Source organism: Nuphar pumila, chromosome 16 (genome assembly GCF_984573655.1).
Source record: "Nuphar pumila chromosome 16, dmNupPumi1.hap1.1, whole genome shotgun sequence".
NCBI lineage: Eukaryota > Viridiplantae > Streptophyta > Magnoliopsida > Nymphaeales > Nymphaeaceae > Nuphar > Nuphar pumila.
The window spans coordinates 81,722,230-81,740,964 of record NC_143264.1 but is presented as its reverse complement, the minus strand read 5'-3'; the positions used below and the strand labels follow the sequence as shown (position 1 = coordinate 81,740,964).

Below are 18,735 nucleotides of genomic sequence, written 5' to 3'. Positions count from 1 at the left end.
CTCTCTGCCAGCTTCTCTGAAAAGAGAAGGGAGAAAAAGGAAAGGGGAGGCAGCTTTGTCTGAAAAGAGAGGCGGGATGGTGCTAATGCTTGCGATTGGGGAAACAGATATTTGCTTAAGAACGTTCGCATTCATTTAAGAAGGGCGAGAGAGAGAGGACTATCTTTTTCTTTACAGTTTCTCTCTCTCTAAAACCCTAAAACCCTAAAACCCTAACCACATGGGATCGGTGGCAGGCAAATCTCGTCTCTCCATAATTACCAAATAACCCTCAAATTTTTTTAGCGAAGAAAAAACTTGAGGCTTCAGCCAGCACATATAAGCCGTCCACCGCTTTCTAATTTTAAGCCAAGATCTTATACTTTGTTAAAGCCTTAAAGGGCAAGAATTTACCTATGTGATTAGTTATCATAACTTTAATACATGAGATTATGATTGTATGAAAAAGTTTCGCAGGTAGATTGAGTGAACCAACATCTATAACACGAGATTTTCCCACATGGCCATGCAATTCAGATTTCATCCCAACTTGGTCATACGGGGGATGATGGGCTCGCGGAAATATACGATGGTTGCTGTTCTCACGTTAAAGATGCCTTGTAGAAATTCGAAATAGTTAGGGCTAAATTTGGAAATTTTGACAAGATCCAACCCGAAACGCTGAACGTAGGACAAAATCCCCGGACGAATTTATGAAAAGGCCTTTTGCATATCTCCACAAAAAAAAAAAATGGCATGGATTTAAAGCCAACTTCTTCAGGACTCATCAGAGCATCGTGTTCGTAAATATCCAAGATGAACGGTCGATATCCGAGCGTTGGGTTGCCATCAGAAGGCGGGAAAACTAGGTTCTCGGGGTCACATCTGTCATTTCGAAAGGTCATTGTCATTATCATTCACTTATTTTGGATTTGAGGGATTTTGATAGATTTCCTGCTTTGACTCATTTTTCCTCTTTTTTTTTTTTTGTTATCAAAATTTTTGAAACGGATAATAGAGGTAGTTCGAGTCCGGATCGGGCGCAATCACGTGGCACAAAATTTGTGCATTAAGCATCTGACTGCCCTTCATCACAACTGACAAACTGTCCCCAAAGATGAATGGTGATCAGGTGCTTAATGCACACATATTTGTGCAATCATATTGCACCTGAGCTTTTCACGCAAAGAACCGGTCGACGGAGAACTCCGAGCCTACCAGAGGGGGGTAAGGACGAGGAAATGACATATGTGCCCCTGAACAAGACAAAACTATCCCTCGAAGTAGTCGTGCACCACCCCAACACAAACGATTACAAAAACCAACAAACCCGAGGAAAACCGGTTCGTCTTTATTTTCGAATTTTGAGGTCATTTGTGTCCTAAAAGTTATTAGAAAAATATAGATTTCGAAAAGAGGGCGTTTCGGTTTTCGAGCGGTCTGCTGATAAATAGTGGATTGGCGCGGAACTCTCTCTCTCTCTTAAAAAGCGAGAAAAAAGCGGTTATTTTCTGCTTTGACCAATCTTTTATTTTAAATTCCATGTCAGACACCACTTTTTATAAAATTCTTGATATAGTTGTTTTAAAGTGTTCAACAGTCTATTTTAGACTCATTCACTTTTGAATGTTACAAACTTATAAATAACCAAAATCTTCGCAATGCTAAATATTTCATACTAAAAAACTTACAAATAACCGAAATGTATTAGAGTTTTGACCTATCCAAAGTAGATCTAACCATATTTTCAGTTTTGACAGCACATATCCATATTTGGGGTCAAATCCATGATAAATCCATTATCCATCCAACTAAAGTACTTGAATGTTTTGAGAATGGGGATTATGCTTCTCTGATTTTCGTTAGGTCTGGTTAGGAACTTCCAAAAAACATACTTTTAAGTATTTTTTGCTCGATTTGAGCATTTAGATTTATTTATCATTGCTTATTTACATATAAAAAAGTCTTCTTTTAAATTAATTTGATAAAAAAGGTAAATATTTTGTTATCAAATTTTAATATAATATCAACCATTGATTTTTGTAGCATTTAAAATACACATGAGCATAAAAAATCTTAAGATCCATGTTTTTTTTAAAGGCAAGCGGGGGTTAAGAGCAAGGTTGTTAAATGCGATGAGGTGAAGCGAGGCGTACGTTGAGCCTGTGCTTCGCCTCTGAGGCGTACGCCTCAGGTAGTAAGGCGTACGCCTCTCACAACATAAGACTCTCAAGTATCCGTGGTATTATCTAAAATATCGTAAAAATATGTGGTATCACACTCAACGCCTCGGACTGGTTATCTTACTTCTCTTGGAGGGCTTCGTATGTGATCTTACTTCTTAAGTATCCGTGGTACTTTTTTTATATTTACTTTAAGCGCATCACAACAACGCCTCAGTACCTTGAGCGTGCGCCTCGCCTCAGAGGCGTACGCTTCAGGTATTGAAGCATACGTCTCTCACAACACTGGTTAGGACAACTCCTACCAGAAAACAGCTAACCCATGTGGCAGAGGGATTCGATCCTGTGCCTTCAAACCCCGCTTACCACATGGGATACCACTTAGGTGGTGCAAATACATGTTCTTTATTGAGTAAGCAATGATAAACACATCTAATAGCATAGATCAATCAAAAAATACTTAAATGTAAAAAATTTAGAAGATCCTAACGTGACCAGACAAAAAATCAAAGGACAGCACAATCCCCCTTCTCAAATATTTTTTACTCAAGTTAACTGGTTGGCTGAGAATAAAGTAAAAGGGTACTTTTGATCATTTTTAAGATTTAACTTTAGGTTAAATTTAGCCCTTATTTGACCATTGTCAGGCTGTCAGCAAAACAATTGGGCTGTATTAAGAATTTGAGAAAATTAGTATCCCAAATGAAATTTGAAGTAAACGGTTGAACTGTACCAGAAAATTCTTCAAAAAAGTGCCGGTTGTGTCTTCGTAGTTCGTACAAGGCTAGAAAATTTGAATTTTTTTTTTTTTTGGTATTCTGGGTCTGGGGACTTTGTGGATAGAAAACCCTAAAACCTAACCATGGTTAACGGCCTCGGCCAACCATTAACGAGAGAGAGAGAAATGAGAAGACAGCTCATGAGGTAGAGCGTAGCGTAGAGGGAGGGGGGAGCAGCCCAACCCAAACCCAATGGTCGCTGCATATTACCGATTGGCGCGCAATTACGTGCAAATTTGGGTGGGCATCAGCCAATGAGATTTGACCACGTAGCGTCCAAGGATAGAGCCGTTACTGCTTTTCCTGCTGACAGACCCTCACCTTTTCCTGTGACCGGAGATAGGCACAGGGGAAACTAGAATGTCGAAAATGCCCTTCTTCACACAAAAGGCGGTCTGAGGACATACCGCAACCGGTTTTCCGCTCTCTCTCTCTCTCTCTCTCTCTCTCTATATATATATATATATATATATATATATATATATATATATATATATATATATATATATATATATATATATATATATATCCGGCATGAGCAAAAACGCTCATGTTCAGCCTGACCTGATCTGCTTTCATCCTTTGGGGGGTGCTCAGGTACAATAAGATTGCACAAATATTTGTGCATTAAACACCTCACCCTCCATCTTGTGACAGGGCCTGTCAGTTGTGGAGGCATTGATGGAGGACTATGAGGTGCTCAATGCACAAATATTTTTGAGCGAGTGATCTTTCTCTACCCACCGTAACACGTGTCAAACTGTCTTTGGTATATTTTTATTCTTTTTTTTTCTTCTCTATATCATACGTTTTTATCTTTGAAATGCAAGCTGGGTCAGGCAAACCCCTACCAATTATACAGCAATACCATGGGATTGGAACTTGCAACGCCCCAACACAAGGAGACGTTTACTAGCTGATCCTACCAAACAAGCACAGCCGTTGGTCACATGGCAGAACCATTTTCACAAGCTTTTTAACCCTTTTTTTTAGTGAATTTAGGGCTAAGCAAACCCCTACCTGTTCATTGAACCAATACCTGAAATTCACTTTTCTGTCAATGGGTCTGTCTGAGGTGTTCTTTTAAGTCTTGGTCATTCTTACTTGAGCTTGCTTCTGGCGTAAAAGGAACATCTAACTGTGGTAATTGTTATTCCCCCTCACATATCCCCTACAAGTTTACAAGTTTAAAGGAGAGAGAGATGAATATTGTAACGGTTAGTTGTTGCAGTCCACACGCTTTCCTTTGTGCATGTTTAAGAAACAAGGTCGTATTTTTTTCGCTCGAACCGATGGATGATCCAGGTGATATTTCATATAACCGATTCATCGTCATATTTGATGCCAACCGCACATCTCATAGTTCACCAAATGAGATGTGCGGTCATATTTGGTTCCTCCGCTGCAATGAGTTGCATACACGAGGTTTTGGCCCGATCTAACTGAGTTGCTCGAATAATGGGTTTGAGATAGGGGTGGCAAAACCTGACACGGCCAACCCGCCTCTTAGGCGGGTTCGGGTTCGGGTTCGGCTTAAACTAACCCGTTTAATAAACGGGTTGACCCGCCTAACCCATTTATTAAACGGGTCGGGTTCGTGTTAGAGGTATGCCAACCCGCCAACCTGGCTGACCCGTTTAATAAACGGGTTAGGCGGGCGAGTCAACCCGTTTACCCGAACCCGCCAACCCATTTACCCGACCCAACCCGTTTATTAAACGGGTTGGCTGGTCGTGTCGGATTACCCGTTTAATAAATGGGTCGGGTTCGGGTTGAGGTATGCTGACCCGCCAACCCGACCTGATTGCCACCCCTAGTTTGAGGACTGAAACAGCGCTCGATTAGTGTGCTGAAGGCATGGTCTTATTAATCTGGTTGGAATTCAGCAGCAGAAGGTTTAAATGGGGGTGCAACTGGGTCACTTATACCTGACTGTAACTAATGCCCAGAACCAATCAAACCTGATTCTACAAGACCCAAATCAATCTTCATAGACCCGTGAGTGCAGGCCCAATCCAAAATCTAGCTCAATCCGAGTAGGAATAGAAAAAATAGTCTTTCGGATTTTTTGTGCTTCTTTCGGAGTTTTAATTGAAGCTAGGCTACATCAGGTGATACCAGCCAGGGTTTTGGTTTTAGCACCCAATGTAATCAACCGGAGGTGGGAATCAAAGTGTGACAACTATCGGTGATATTTTAAAAGCACAGACCAACAATACTTTGGTTTGCGTTTCAAACTTTTACTATATATTATTTATACGAAAAGTGGTGGCTGCCTACAAATTTTCTGGCCTACCGCCAGCGAACGGGTGTTTTCAAGTTGTTTTTTGCAAATTTGACTCAGAAAATGTATCTGAGAGGGTCGATTTGCTAGAAAACGCTACTTTGAGCAATAAGGCATGATTTTCTAATTTTGAATATTTATAAAAAATTTAGACCATAATATAGGTATCGTTTGCTATACTCATGAGTAAGGAAGCCCTCAGCAAAAAATATAATTTTTTTTTCAGTTTTTTTGCACATCTTGTTTGAGTTTTGTCTCAAAACTATCGAGTTAGAACCTTGTTTTTTCTATTTATTAATTACCCTACGTTTACCTAAGTTTGTGGGTTTTCATTTCTGCTTAAAAGTTTAGTCTCACATAGAAGAGTGTTAAAACTTTACTTGGGTTTATAAAGAGAGGAGTTGCATTTTTTGGCAAGGCTCATCGGAGGCTTATGAATTGAACTTTAAACTTTGGATATTGGACTAGGGTTTGGGTTTAGGTTTCAACGTGGTTTGTTTCGGCTTGGTACGATCATGGTCATTCTTGGATTTTGACCATCTTTTGGGTACTTGTGATGGTTTTAACCTCAAGACCAAGATCGTTTCTCTTTAATTGTTGACCAACATAATTTATGAACTTTGACCAACCATTTTGGACCTAGATTGAGTCATCCCAAAATGTTGGAGCCATCCTTGACTTGGTCCAACATTCTTGCATAGCCCATTTAATGATCCAATCTTTCCTCTTAATTTCAAGCCATTGTCTATTGATTTTGCATCTCTTTTTGGACAAATTTGATCATGACATGGTCATTTCAGACCAATTGATTACCCTTTTTGTCCTTAGACTTAGCCCAAACCATAAGCGCTTGTCTACTGCTCATTTGGCCATTAAAATCATTCATTGCTAACCGTTTGCTAGTCGTTGGGTTGGGGCCTATATATACCCCATTTCTCTCACATTCTCTCCATGAATCTCACAAGCTCTCTCTCTCTCTCTCTCTCTCTCTCTCTCTCTCTCTCTCTCTCTAATGCTCTTCCTACCTATCTCTTTTTAGTAAGCTCAGACCTTAACTTAGTTAAGGTTCTGCTCGAGTTGAGTCTAAGATCTACCTAACATAGTCAAGCAACTATTCAAGGTAGCATGTGTCAAATTGCTTAGTCTTACCTAGTACAGGGCATGATCTAAACTTCATAAGTTAAAGAAAGCTCGATTGTATCATGAGAACAAAGTTGTACAAATACTCATTGCAACTATTGCTTTAAAGATAATGCATCTAACACATGCCTCCAAGTGCACCTAACTATTGCTTTAAAGATAATGTGTCTAATGCATGCTTCCAAGCGCTCCCGGTTAAAGCTCAATTGCCATATCCACTAAGATAATTTTTGAATAATTAAGTGATAGTCTTGCAACATGTTGACTACATCACAAGATAAAAGTGAATATCATGATGTATGCCTTAATTTTATATTTAATTTGGTACATCTAAATATATGCTTAAACATATGTTATGTTGTTTCAGGTACTATGTCTATACTTATTAGAATCATTGAAATTATGTTAATATTTCAAAACCACTATAATGTATATGAAAAATATGAGTGCTTTTCAAGTTTAAATGGTAGAAAATGCCTAGATGCATGATTGTCTATTTGGACCCTTTAATTGATTCGAATTTTGTTGTTTGGATCATATATCTTAGATCCATATCCATATCTATATCCACTTTAGGGTTTTTTTATCTTCTAGAAATTAGAGTTAATGTGTTAATAACAATGAGAGTTTAATTTTAAAATTGGTGTATTCACTTGAGGTCATTATAGTTTTTGCCTTTGAAATATTGTTTTTGAATCCTATCTTGGATCCAGATTCGTTTTTAAATTGGTTTTGTGATCTTTTTGAATTTGTAATTCATCTAGCCTTTATTTGACGATAAGCATATAAAAGAGACATTATATAATCTTATGGCCTTCACCAGATCTTGGATTTGGTCCATTTAACCTTGACATGCTTCTTATGTTTTTGAATATGGACCCATATCTATTGATCTTGTATATTAGATCCAATTATGTTTGTGATCTTTTAAAGTGTCATATGCATGCTTGTGTGTTGTAAAACTATTTAAAAAATGGATTGGGCCCTATCATGACCCATTTTGATCATGAGACATGATTGTCATCGTTGGATCCAATTTAGATCCATAATTTTATGATTTGAACATCAAGTACCTTATCATATTTAATATGAGTTTTGGATCAAATATACATATTTTAGTGAGCTCTTTAACATGGTATAATGTGTTAATTGTTGATCCTGTGTGATGAACAAATAATTCATATTTGGATTAAAGCAATAGTGTATTAATCTTTAAGATCCATATCTAATTGAAGAAATTCATAACCAAAATCATACTTGAATGATGGTCATTGATAAAAGCTTTTTTTTTTTAAAGTAGACCTCTTGCATAGAAAAATATGGACACATTAAACCATAGGATAAATTCTTAAATGAAAATATAATATTGGCATGAAGTCGTAAGTTTATTGATCTTCATCGATACACTTTTTGAGCTAATGAATTTTTTTTATTTCGTGGGGTTATGAATCTTGAAGAATTTACTAAGTAATCGAGATTAACGTACATTTTCTTACAAGTGATTGCAAGTAGTTTGAGTTTAAAAAATGATTTTAAGTAAATTGGATCAAGTGAAACCCAAGATTCAAACATAATCTTAAGATCTATAATAAACATTGTTCATCAAAATAAAACAGGAATTTTTTGTTGTTACAAGATGGGTTGTCTCTTTAGAGTAAGTCCATTCTAATTGAATGGTATCAATGCAAGCATAACAGAGGACAATAGTGATTCAAATAAGGGGTGGTGCATAGATATTGGATCTAGGATCCAGTTATGTATGTATGAAACATATGAAATCATGGCAGTAGTGAAGTAAGCTACATAACAGACTATCTTGAAGATAATTTATATGGTAAAGGAGAGTATTGAACTTAGTTTCACAATCAAGTTATGTTTAACCCTCTAAAATATGCATCATGTATCCATCACGATAATTTTTTTTGCCTGTCTGCTAATTTTGATTCTTAATTAATCTGACCACTTTATATTATTGACGAATAATATGTTCGTAGGCAAGTGGTTACTTGCAAATAGTAAATAAATTTGGATATACCTAATAAAGTTAATGTTTTTTGTCAATATATTTTGATTAATTTGACTCATTGTAAAATGTATGGATAATACCAAAGGTTTTCTTTCATGAAAGATATGAGCTTAATTGATATTATACATTGTAGTAAATTGTTTAAACATAAATATGAGCATGTATTAACACAATCTCATTGCTTTGAGACAATAAATCGTTATGATTGTAAGGTTTTTGTAACTCTGTTTGATCCTAGTGTTAAGTTAACTATTAGAATTGAAAGAAGCATATCTCATTATGATTGCATATCTCATGTATGCTATGAATGATTTTGGTTGTGAGGGTTAAACTTATGTCACTTATGCGCAGAAAATAGCTTGTTGCATAAGGTGAGTCAATAAATTGGAGACCAAGGACTGAAGCATTAAGATGCTACATATCAAGTTCTTTAAATGAACTCAAGGATATAAGAAAAACCATGGTACATGATAGGCTCAATGATGTGAACTGAAATTCTAATTCTAAAAATCATTATTCACAAGAAGATGTGTGTTTATCTTTGGATATTTAGCAATTGCCTAGAGAAGCAAAAAATAAATTGCAATAACACATTCAATAATAGAAAAAGAGTTGATAACAGTAGCTTTATATAGTATGAAAGTCAAGTAACTAAGAATATCTTGATATAGTTTTCAACAAATTATAAACTTGTGATTGCTGGCAAGCTCTGCATACACATAAGAATATTTAGAGTGAACCTAGACTTGTAAAGTCTAAAGCACATTTATGTGTATAGATTATTCAAGCAAGGAGCAATCTTAAAAATATGAAATTTTGCCAAAACTTAGCCGATCTGTTGACAAAATGAATTTATCAAGAAGTTGTCTTTAAGACATCAAAGGAAATTGAGTTATAACCTATAAAAGCAGTCACCATTGATGAGAACCAAACCACTTAATATGGGTCAAAACAAGTTTAGTGGTTCAATAAAAAAAAAGTCACTGAATGATAGTTGAGCACTTATGAATTTCTTATTCCTAATGTCAAGTGCTCAAAACATGTGAAAATGATGATGAGTTCAAATTGATATCTTAATGAGATTCATTGGCCTTATAACTGAGGTGTTTCAACCAAATTTATACTCTTGATGGATTCACTTATGTGCGACTTAGGCTTTGTCTTTAGAGTACTCATGAAACTAGAATACAATACATTACCCTTAATGTGCAACTTCTATATACTGGTACACATTATGAACACTTGGAGTGAAAGTGTGTATTACTATTTTTAAAAAATCAATTAGGATTATCAATTCAAAGCTTATGCTATTGGGATCCATACTAACTATGACTAAGTAACACTAAGATAGAGGTTTAATCCCAAAAGATATCTTTGTTTATGCATTGGATCTCGCAAATAGCCTATTGAGTTTTTCATAGTTTTGATTCACATGGGATATTATTAGGTTAGAACCTAGTTTTTCTTACCTATTACCCTACATTTAGCTAAGTTAGTTGGTTTTCATTTTTTCATAAAAGCTTAGTCCCACATTGAAGAGTGAAAACTTCACTTGGATTTATATAATGGGGAATTGTATTTTTGGGCAAGAATTGAACTTTAAACTTTGAACTTTGAACTTTAGATTTTAGATTTTTGGATTTGGATTTATACTTGGATTTGAGTTTGGGTTTAGGTTTTAGTTCAGTTTGGTATGGTATGATTCAATTTAGTCTTAGTCATGATCATTATTAGACTTTGACAATTATTTTTGTACTTGAGATGGTTTTATCCCCCAAGATCAAGACCATCTCTCTTTAGCTATTGACCAACTCGATTTATGAGCTTTGACCAACCATTTTAAACCTAGACCTAGTCAACCCAAAACATTGTAGCTACCCTTGACCAGATTCAATGTTCGTGCATTGCCCATTTCATAGTCCAACATTTTTAAATCATCCCTTTTAATTTCAGGTCATTGACGATTGACTACATTGATCTTTTTGGATGGATTTGACTATGGTAGGGTCATTTCTTACTCGTTGACTTAGCTTTTTATCCTTGGACTTAACCTAGATCATAACCTTTCATCTACTAGCCGTTTGGCCATTAGGCTATTATTCAAAGCTAATATTAACCCTCCTCCATTCTCTCCATGGCACTCTCTCTAGCTCATACAAGCTTCCTCTCTTATTCTCCCTAATGCTTCTCATGCCTCTCTTTTTTAATGAGTTTAGACCTTGACTTTATTTTAAGTTTATGCCAAAGTTAAGTTTAAGTTGAGCATAAAATCTAACTAACCAAGTTAAAAGGTTATTCAAGGCAATGTCGAGTTGCTCAATTTCATCGAGTAGGATCTTGAGAGCAAAGTTGCACGAGTACCTATTGCACCAATTACTCAATAACAACTATCACTTTAGAGATAGCATGTTTAACGCGTGCCTCCAAGCACACCAGATTAAAACTCAATTATCATGCCGATTGAGGCAATTTTCTCAATACACCTCCCAGTGTGATATGGGTAAGTTTAATAGAAACTGACCTTTTGATCATGTTTTTCAATGTATATATCAGATTGCATGAGGATTGAACAATCAACAACCAACAATGTACCCAATTTTCGAACCTCAAAAAAATATATTTTTTAGTTGAAAAACTATCATCTAATAGTCAATTCCAATTGTTTTGACCATGCTAAACACGTCAGATTTGGTCAAAACAATCTCACTCTATGAGTTGTAACTAAGATGTTCCTTACACGGGAAGGTAGCAAATGCTGTCCCTATCATAGGTATAACGGTAATTTTCAGATAACTTGATGCTATCGTTCAAGAAGCCATTTGATTGCGTTGGTAACTTTTTTTCTTTTTCTTTGTGAGAAAAGTTGCCGCTTTTGCATTTTACGCTCAAATAAATTGTCCGGCGCCCACGGGGTCTGACCATTTTTGTAGAGAAACCGTTCTAAAAAGACGCTTTTCCCCACCACAATTTTATGAGATGTGTTCAGAGGGCTTGAACTATCAAACTATGGCCTTTTTTTTTTTTTCGGGAATCAAACGCACTTTCAATGAAAAACCACGACTTTTCCAGCAATATTTACATTTGTATCGGCACGATATGGGTGGGGTGGGGAAGGGTTTATTTTAAAATTTTCCTGTATTTTCGTAAGTTTAAAATATCTTTGATTTTTGTTGTTCCCGTTATTTTGTAGACAAAATCGCGAGATATTTAAATATCCTGAATATCACGGGTGGCTGCGAGCTTTGGTCTTCTCTGAAGGCGCCCGCGGCGACCCTAACCCATCAATCCCACTCACGTGCATCGTTTCACCCTTCTCCTTTCTCTGATACAGAAATGTATCTAAACATCAAGTCCTCAACTAGACGCTGGCAGATTCACAAATCGTGTATCCTCCGGGACAAACACAAATGACGATGATGTCATGGCAGCAAATTTTCTCTTGACTTATTTTTTAAATTTAACATATAGTCAGGAACCATCTCTCCATCGAAAATAAAAGTATAAAACGGAGCTCAGAGAAAGAGAGAGAGAGAGAGAACGCCGTTCTTTAAAATCATTCCTTTTCGACCTTCTCTTCCTTCTTCTCCTCCTTTTCTTCCGCTCTTACTTTTCCCTCTGAGAATCTCTACTCTCAACAAGATGAGTTTCTTCAGAAAGACAGAGTTTTTCTTGGACTCCCCCTTCGACCACCACCAACTTCTTCCCTTTGCGCCGCCCAAGCGCTACCACAACCTCCTCCTCCCACCACCACCACCATTGGAGGAGAAACTGGAAGAGCCCCTAGGTCTGTCCCTCCTCGATTTCTTCCACCCGGCCTCTCCTGATCTCCCTTCCCTCCCGCTCGATGGCTTCGAGAGATACGGCGCCGATCTGATCGAGTTCAGCAGGACCCCCTTCTCCTCCTCCCTCAGGAGGTACAGGAAGGAGTATCACCATTCGTCCTTCCCATCTTCACCATCGTCGCTTTTCTTCGGCTCCAGCCTCTGCTGGCCCGCCGAGCTCGAGAGGGACTCGGTACTGAGGTGCCTGAGCGATCGCATCTCCGCCCTCGAGCTGGGGTTCGATGATATCTTCTCCTCCGAACCCAGGCTCGTCCGCAAGGGAAGCGGAGGCCGAGACGTCTCCTACAGCTACAAGCTCGAGTCGGAGGGGGGGAAGGGGCTCGATCGCAAGCAGAAATGGACGGCCGAGATCAAGGGTCTCCACGGCAAGGACTCACGGATCTCCGCCACGTGCAAGCTGGAAGCGTCCGCGGGGAAGACGCAGAAGGGCAAGAAGGGGAAGGCCCCGGCCACTCGCGTGGTGGAGATCGATGACGGTAATTCCGCCATTGCTCACAAGCTGGTGACCTTTCTTCCTCTCCTTCTCCTTCCCCTCTTTTCTTTTTTTAGTGTTTTTCTCTGAGGTTGGATCCCGTACTTTGCCTTTTGTGCTGGTGCAAGATCATAGCCGTCCATGTTCTGAGACGGCTGGAAAAACGATGGATGTCTCGAACTTTCTCTTCAAACGGGCTTATGAATATCTTAGTTGGTTTAGAAAAATATCAGCATTATCATTCTGACGGAGACATAGGGTTAACGTATATATATACAGAAGAATATGTAAAATAGTAAAATATGTAAACTGGTTTGAACAGAGATTTTCATAGGTTTGAACAGAGATCTTCCAATCTAACCCTGCATGCATTGGGAATGATCCAAGAGTCTGTTTCTATAAAAACCATAAATTTTAGAAAAAACTGAAAAAACCTATGAAAAATTAGGTTCATACCAGTTTACTACATGTTTTAGAATATACATATAATCACACTCTTTGAAGATTTAGTCATCTTGCGGATGTCTCTTACCCATTAATGCGTAAATAAACGGGTTCAACCATGTGGAAGTGATTATTTTATCTCTATGGTTGGAAGCAACGCAAGAAAAAGATGGAAGAAAAAACATTATTAAAAGAGGGGCACATGAGTAAAATCAACTCTACTAAACAGTCTTCTAATTGTGGTTGTTGTTGTAGAGCTTTGTTCAATTGTTCATCATCAAGATTAAGATTGTTGTTGTTAGTCAAAGTCCATATTGGATTATTATCGAATTATAAAGTAGTGGATATTGATTGGTTGGGGGGGCGCTTAGGATACCCTACAGGGTAGGGCGGTCTGTTTTTGGCGTTTTGGGCGTTTCATGGGACTCTGAGCCTGAGAGGTGTGATGTGGGTGGTGGTTCCTGGGCCCACTAGGCCATTGGTCCCGCAGTTTTGGTCAGAGTCTGGGGTTTCCAGGTCTGTCATTTTGCCATTATTGTGGTGGAGTAAGTGGTGTATTAAACTATTAATGGCTATTTACCATTCGATTGTCATGTGGGTTTCTACTTATTTTATGAGATTGGAAAAAATTAAACATCTCTTTTGGCGTATGAACTTGATGACTGATGGGTGGAAGTGATGTAGTCGTCAGGTCTTGGCACGTGGGGACAGACAAACATGTCCCCCGCCTTCTGAGGTCGCTAATGACTAATTGGCTACTTCTTGTATTTGGATGATGATGATGATCATCGTCATTCTGTTGACCTGGGAAATGTGCGTGAGTTGGATGGAGATCATGATATTATGATTATCTTAATGGTGGTAGTGATTTGGTGTGTTGATGGCTTTCTTTTCTGATCTTTTTTCTTGTGTAGAAAGGCCAATAAGAAGAGTTCTATTATCTATCAAGCATGAGTGAAAATGATTAAACAGAGCTTATTTGTAACAGATATGGACAAGAATGAATGTTGCAACCCGCTCCATTTTTTTTCGTAACAATGTGAAGATGCGATATGATGGAATGAATAATGTGTTGTAACATAATCTTAACTCTATATATGAATGGTGTAAACCACAGTCTTAACTCTAAACATGAATGATACAAACCTTTTCTCCACGAAGAAAGATGATCACGTAACAAGCAAGTTGCGTTATGGGATCATGCCATGGATGATATTTCAAAAAAAGTAAAAAAAAAATCATCAATGCTTGTTGGCACATTTGGTTTGAAACGAAGACGGCTTTTTTCTAGGTCTTTTTGTAATATACGTTGCAGCACTTGATTCATTGGTTAGTTTGGTTAAAAGGTGTCAAGTCTCTGCTATGGCCACTGTAGCTTCGCTCAGTAAAACTCTCTTATGATTCTTGTGTTTCACTTAAAGAATGTGTTAGCCTGTGTTTGGAATTAAGATATCCCTGCAGCCTGCTAAAATGTAAAGAGGGAATCCGAGTACAAGCATTCTCATGGCTACTTTGTGATTCAGTTTTCCTTTTTGATGAACCATATTTAATGGGTATCTTCATGGAACTAGAGAGATATCAAGAAATCCACGGGCATCTTCTCTTTTTCGTTACATAATCAAGCATCCTTTACTTGGTCTTTTATTCTAATCTTTTACATGCATAGGATGTGCTTGCCAAGAGGAGAGCAGCAGCTATTGCAGCTATTAAGAGCAGAGCAGGTAAAGGCAAGGAAAAGGAGCTATCTCCTGTTGAGGCTGCCCTGATCATCCAAGTGAGCTTCCGAGCATATCTTGTCCGCCGCTCAAAGACCCTCCGAGGACTTAGGGATCTTGCAGTCGCCAAGGCTAAATTGAAGGAACTCAGATGCTTCTTCAACAACAACTCTTATCGACGTCGCCTCACTGTAGATGCTGAAGAACGGCAAAGGTTCTCAGAGAAGATCATTGTCCTCCTCCTGACTGTTGAAGCCATTGAGGTACAATACTGCTTGTTAAGGATTCCCACTATCCTGCTATAGACCATAGTTCCTATTTGGTTTGCCAGATTGCATGTTCTTTTGGAAAACCAACTGAATTGTCATGTTCATTCTTTTCCAGGGCACCGATTTGTTGATCCGGGAGGCACGTAGGACTATGATTGCAGAGCTGGAAGCAATGCTGGACACGATCGACCCGCAGCCCGCGGGGAAGTTGGCATCATTCAAGAGAAGGAAGTTCGACCTGCCTGGACAATTCAGTAACGCTGAAATGAAAGAGATGGCCAAGGGTGTGGCTGAGGTAGTCCAAATGCTTGACCAACAGTAAGATGGTCACAAGGCAGGCCTCCATGAGGTCTTGTAGAGAGGCGGGTTATTTGAGCATATGATAGGAACAGATGAAAGGGCCTCCTCTTCCTGTTTTGCTCTTTCTCCATTTTGGTACCTTTGCATGACCAAATGTGGTTCCCTTTCTGCTTGTTTCTTTGCTTTCTGGACGGGAAAGGTTTTGGTAGTTTGAACCTTTTTTTTTTGTTGTGTTTTAAGGGTGTATCCCAAACGCTATCCATAATATGATCGTACTAATAGACTTATGTTCTTTATATTACCTTCCATTCCTTCTGTTAGAGATTACAACACATATATTTATCATATACTATTAGAACAGAAGAAAATAGTGGTGGGTTCATCTTTTTGGAGCCTGGCTCTATCAAGACATTCGCCGATCTGGCAAACTGAATATCGATTGGTTTTTCTATCATTGTTAACCTATATTCTATAAATAAATAGTCATGTCTAAGCTAAGCTACGAGGTTGCACTCTTCTCACCTTGGTTTTAGGGCACCACGGGTTAATTGGTAAGGTGGTATTGCTGTTTGATGAAATAACAAATTGATGCATTGCAGTCCATGGAAATTGGCATTTAAGTAACGTTTGACCGGTCCATATTATGAATCTGGTCTGTCCATGTGTGTTAAGAAACAACTGCAGCTATTGCACCCCGTGCATTGAATTTGCTGTTCTTTCTTAAGACTGGTTTTATGGTAGAAACGCTCTATAAGAATGATCTTTTGCAAAGTAGTAACTTCTCAAGGGTCTCCAATATCAGCTGTTTCCAGGTTTGAAAATAGAACAAATATTGAACTGGGGGGGCTCTTAGTGCCTTTTTTTTCCTCATCAGAGTTTTTTCACAAGGATTAGCAATTCATTGGTAAGGAAGAAGGGGGGAACAAGCACACTTAGAGAGTGAAAAGACAATTTTAAGTTGATAATTTAGTTGAAAACTGACAAATAAGACTCTTTCAACACTATCTAAACCTGTCATAAATTTATTCAGTCATGGAGCCTATGCACCACAATTTTTATAAGTTTTAGCACTGATCTCGAATGATTAAGCAAAATGGCATGAATTCTTAATCAATCAAGTGTTTTTTTTTCCACGATATTGCTCGAGTAGGTTGCTTGGCCATGATGTCTAGACAAATGAGAATGTTGCTTTCTTGGTCAGGTTTGTAAAAGCAGTTCCAGTGAAACAATGACTCAAGGAAGCGAGAGGAAAAAAATACAAATACATAACCAATAACCAACAGGAAAATATCATCTTATGTTTAACTTCTCAAGAGAGAGGAAGTGTTCTTGGGCTTGCAAAGCCAAATGATGGTCATCAGATTCATCACGACAAGTCTCTTGCCTGTCCTTGCAACATACATCTTCCAACATTCCTCTACCTTTGAGCACCCACATTGCGTTGTAAGCCAATCAACATATTCAAACTATGAAAAGCACCTCATATTCTTAAACAAGTTAAAATCATGAAAATTGATTCCTTCTAAAATGAGAGAACCCATAACATGAAAAAAAAATATGGCCGCAATGTTAACCAACACTAAATTTTTATGTGGTGCATTGACCAATTATATTCATGCTAAGTTTTGTTAAAGGTTTTCACATTTACGTAACAAGATCAATTTTACCTGGTAATCTGACATACAACAGCTTCTATCTGGGAGTAAAAAGATTCCGCATCTTCCAGCATCTCCTGTTCGGTTGGAAGCAAGATCTGTCCTGAGAGAATGCGTGCCACCCATTTGCTCTGTATTTCAGACAGTTGGAAAGGAGCAACCTGTGGTTTGATTAAATGAAGCTTTTATGTCCTCCATTATGACTGCCAGCAATGTTTTTAATGCATATTAGAGAAAACCTCCCAGGGTAGCCCAATAACCGAAAGGGTTGGAGCTGTAATGTAGGGGAAAATTGATGAACCTCCAATATTAGGAATGTGTTAATTTGAGTATGGGCTTGGCCCAAATTCTATTGACAGTGTCGATATGAGCCAACAAATGTACTAAAGAGTTTTATTTTTGACCTTTAAATTCAAACGAATTTTGAGCAAAATTTGAGTTAAAATCAGGTGAATTTCGGAAACAAAATTCAAAGTATATGACGTTGGATGCATCTCAAAATCCGGAGTCCAACGATTTTTTACTTTTTTCCAATCCGAGCTACGGTTAGCCTAAAAAATTTTTTTTTCAAAAAAAAGACCCTCTCGACGGGCCAGGTATGGATTTGGATCTCATCATCCAAATTAATATGGATCTAGACTCAATCCAAGACCTATATTAATTAAGAATTGATCTAATTTAGGATCCAAATAAATTTTGGATCTAGAATCTGGATCCAGATTCAAAATCCAGATCTGATTATAATGTAACTTTAAATTCAAAGTTTAAGTTAAAATAAAGTAAATTTTAAATTTAAAAAGACTTCCAGAGGGATAAGGCACTCTCTAGAAGCTTCAAGATAATTATTTATTAATAAATTAATTAAATTAATTTCAAAAGTTTGAAACTCACCAAATATTGGGTCTTTAGAATAGTTACCTTGAGCCTAAGATAAGGAGAGAAAAAGGCAAGCTATGGTAAAAGAAGGTAAGAAAATTTTGAAGTTTGAAAAAATTATCAAAAAAGAGGGAGTTAGAGAAAAATTAGAAAAAGTAGCTTTATCTCCAGCCCCCAAATGAGAAACCCTAGAGGGGCATCACCTCTAGGGCCTCTCATTATTTAAAGTAAGAAAAAAAGAAGGGAGGCATGAACTAGAGAATGAACAAGAGAGAGGGAGAAAGAAAGAAAGAAAAGAGAGAGAGAGAGAAAAAAAAGGAAAAGAGAAAAAGAAGGTAAAGAGAAGGGAAGAAGAAGGATGGAGAAGCCATCGTCCTCTCTGAAGATTCAAAGCTCTTTTAATCATCTTTTTCAAGCGTTAAAAAAAGTAAGAGTTTATCTCTTTCAATTCAAATAGGGAAGAAGAGTTTAAATATGATTAAGCGATATTCTATAAAAAGATCATGAATCTAGTCTGCTTTCTCATATCTAAAAATAGGAAAAGTTAACATATACATGGTGATCTAGTTATATTTCGAATTAGGGATGTGATACCTATATAATGATGTAACTTATTTCAGATTTATGTGCATATGCACACATATGTATATACGAATATATATATATATATATATATATATATATATATATATATATATATATATATATATATATATATATATATATGTGTGTGTGTGTGTGTGTGTGTGTGTCAAAGCTCGTGGCTATATA

The 18,735-nt window shown here is 37.5% G+C and overlaps 1 protein-coding gene across 1 annotated transcript; it reads left to right on the top strand.

Annotated features, from left to right (window-relative positions):
* Positions 1-11,902: 11,902 nt before the first annotated feature.
* LOC149813831 (uncharacterized) lies at positions 11,903-15,726 on the top strand. Its single transcript, XM_089991838.1, has 3 exons — positions 11,903-12,735; positions 14,816-15,127; positions 15,249-15,726. The coding sequence occupies exons 1-3, from the start codon at positions 12,031-12,033 to the stop codon at positions 15,453-15,455; spliced, it is 1,224 nt and encodes a 407-aa protein (XP_089847964.1). The 5' UTR covers positions 11,903-12,030; the 3' UTR covers positions 15,456-15,726.
* Positions 15,727-18,735: the final 3,009 nt, after the last annotated feature.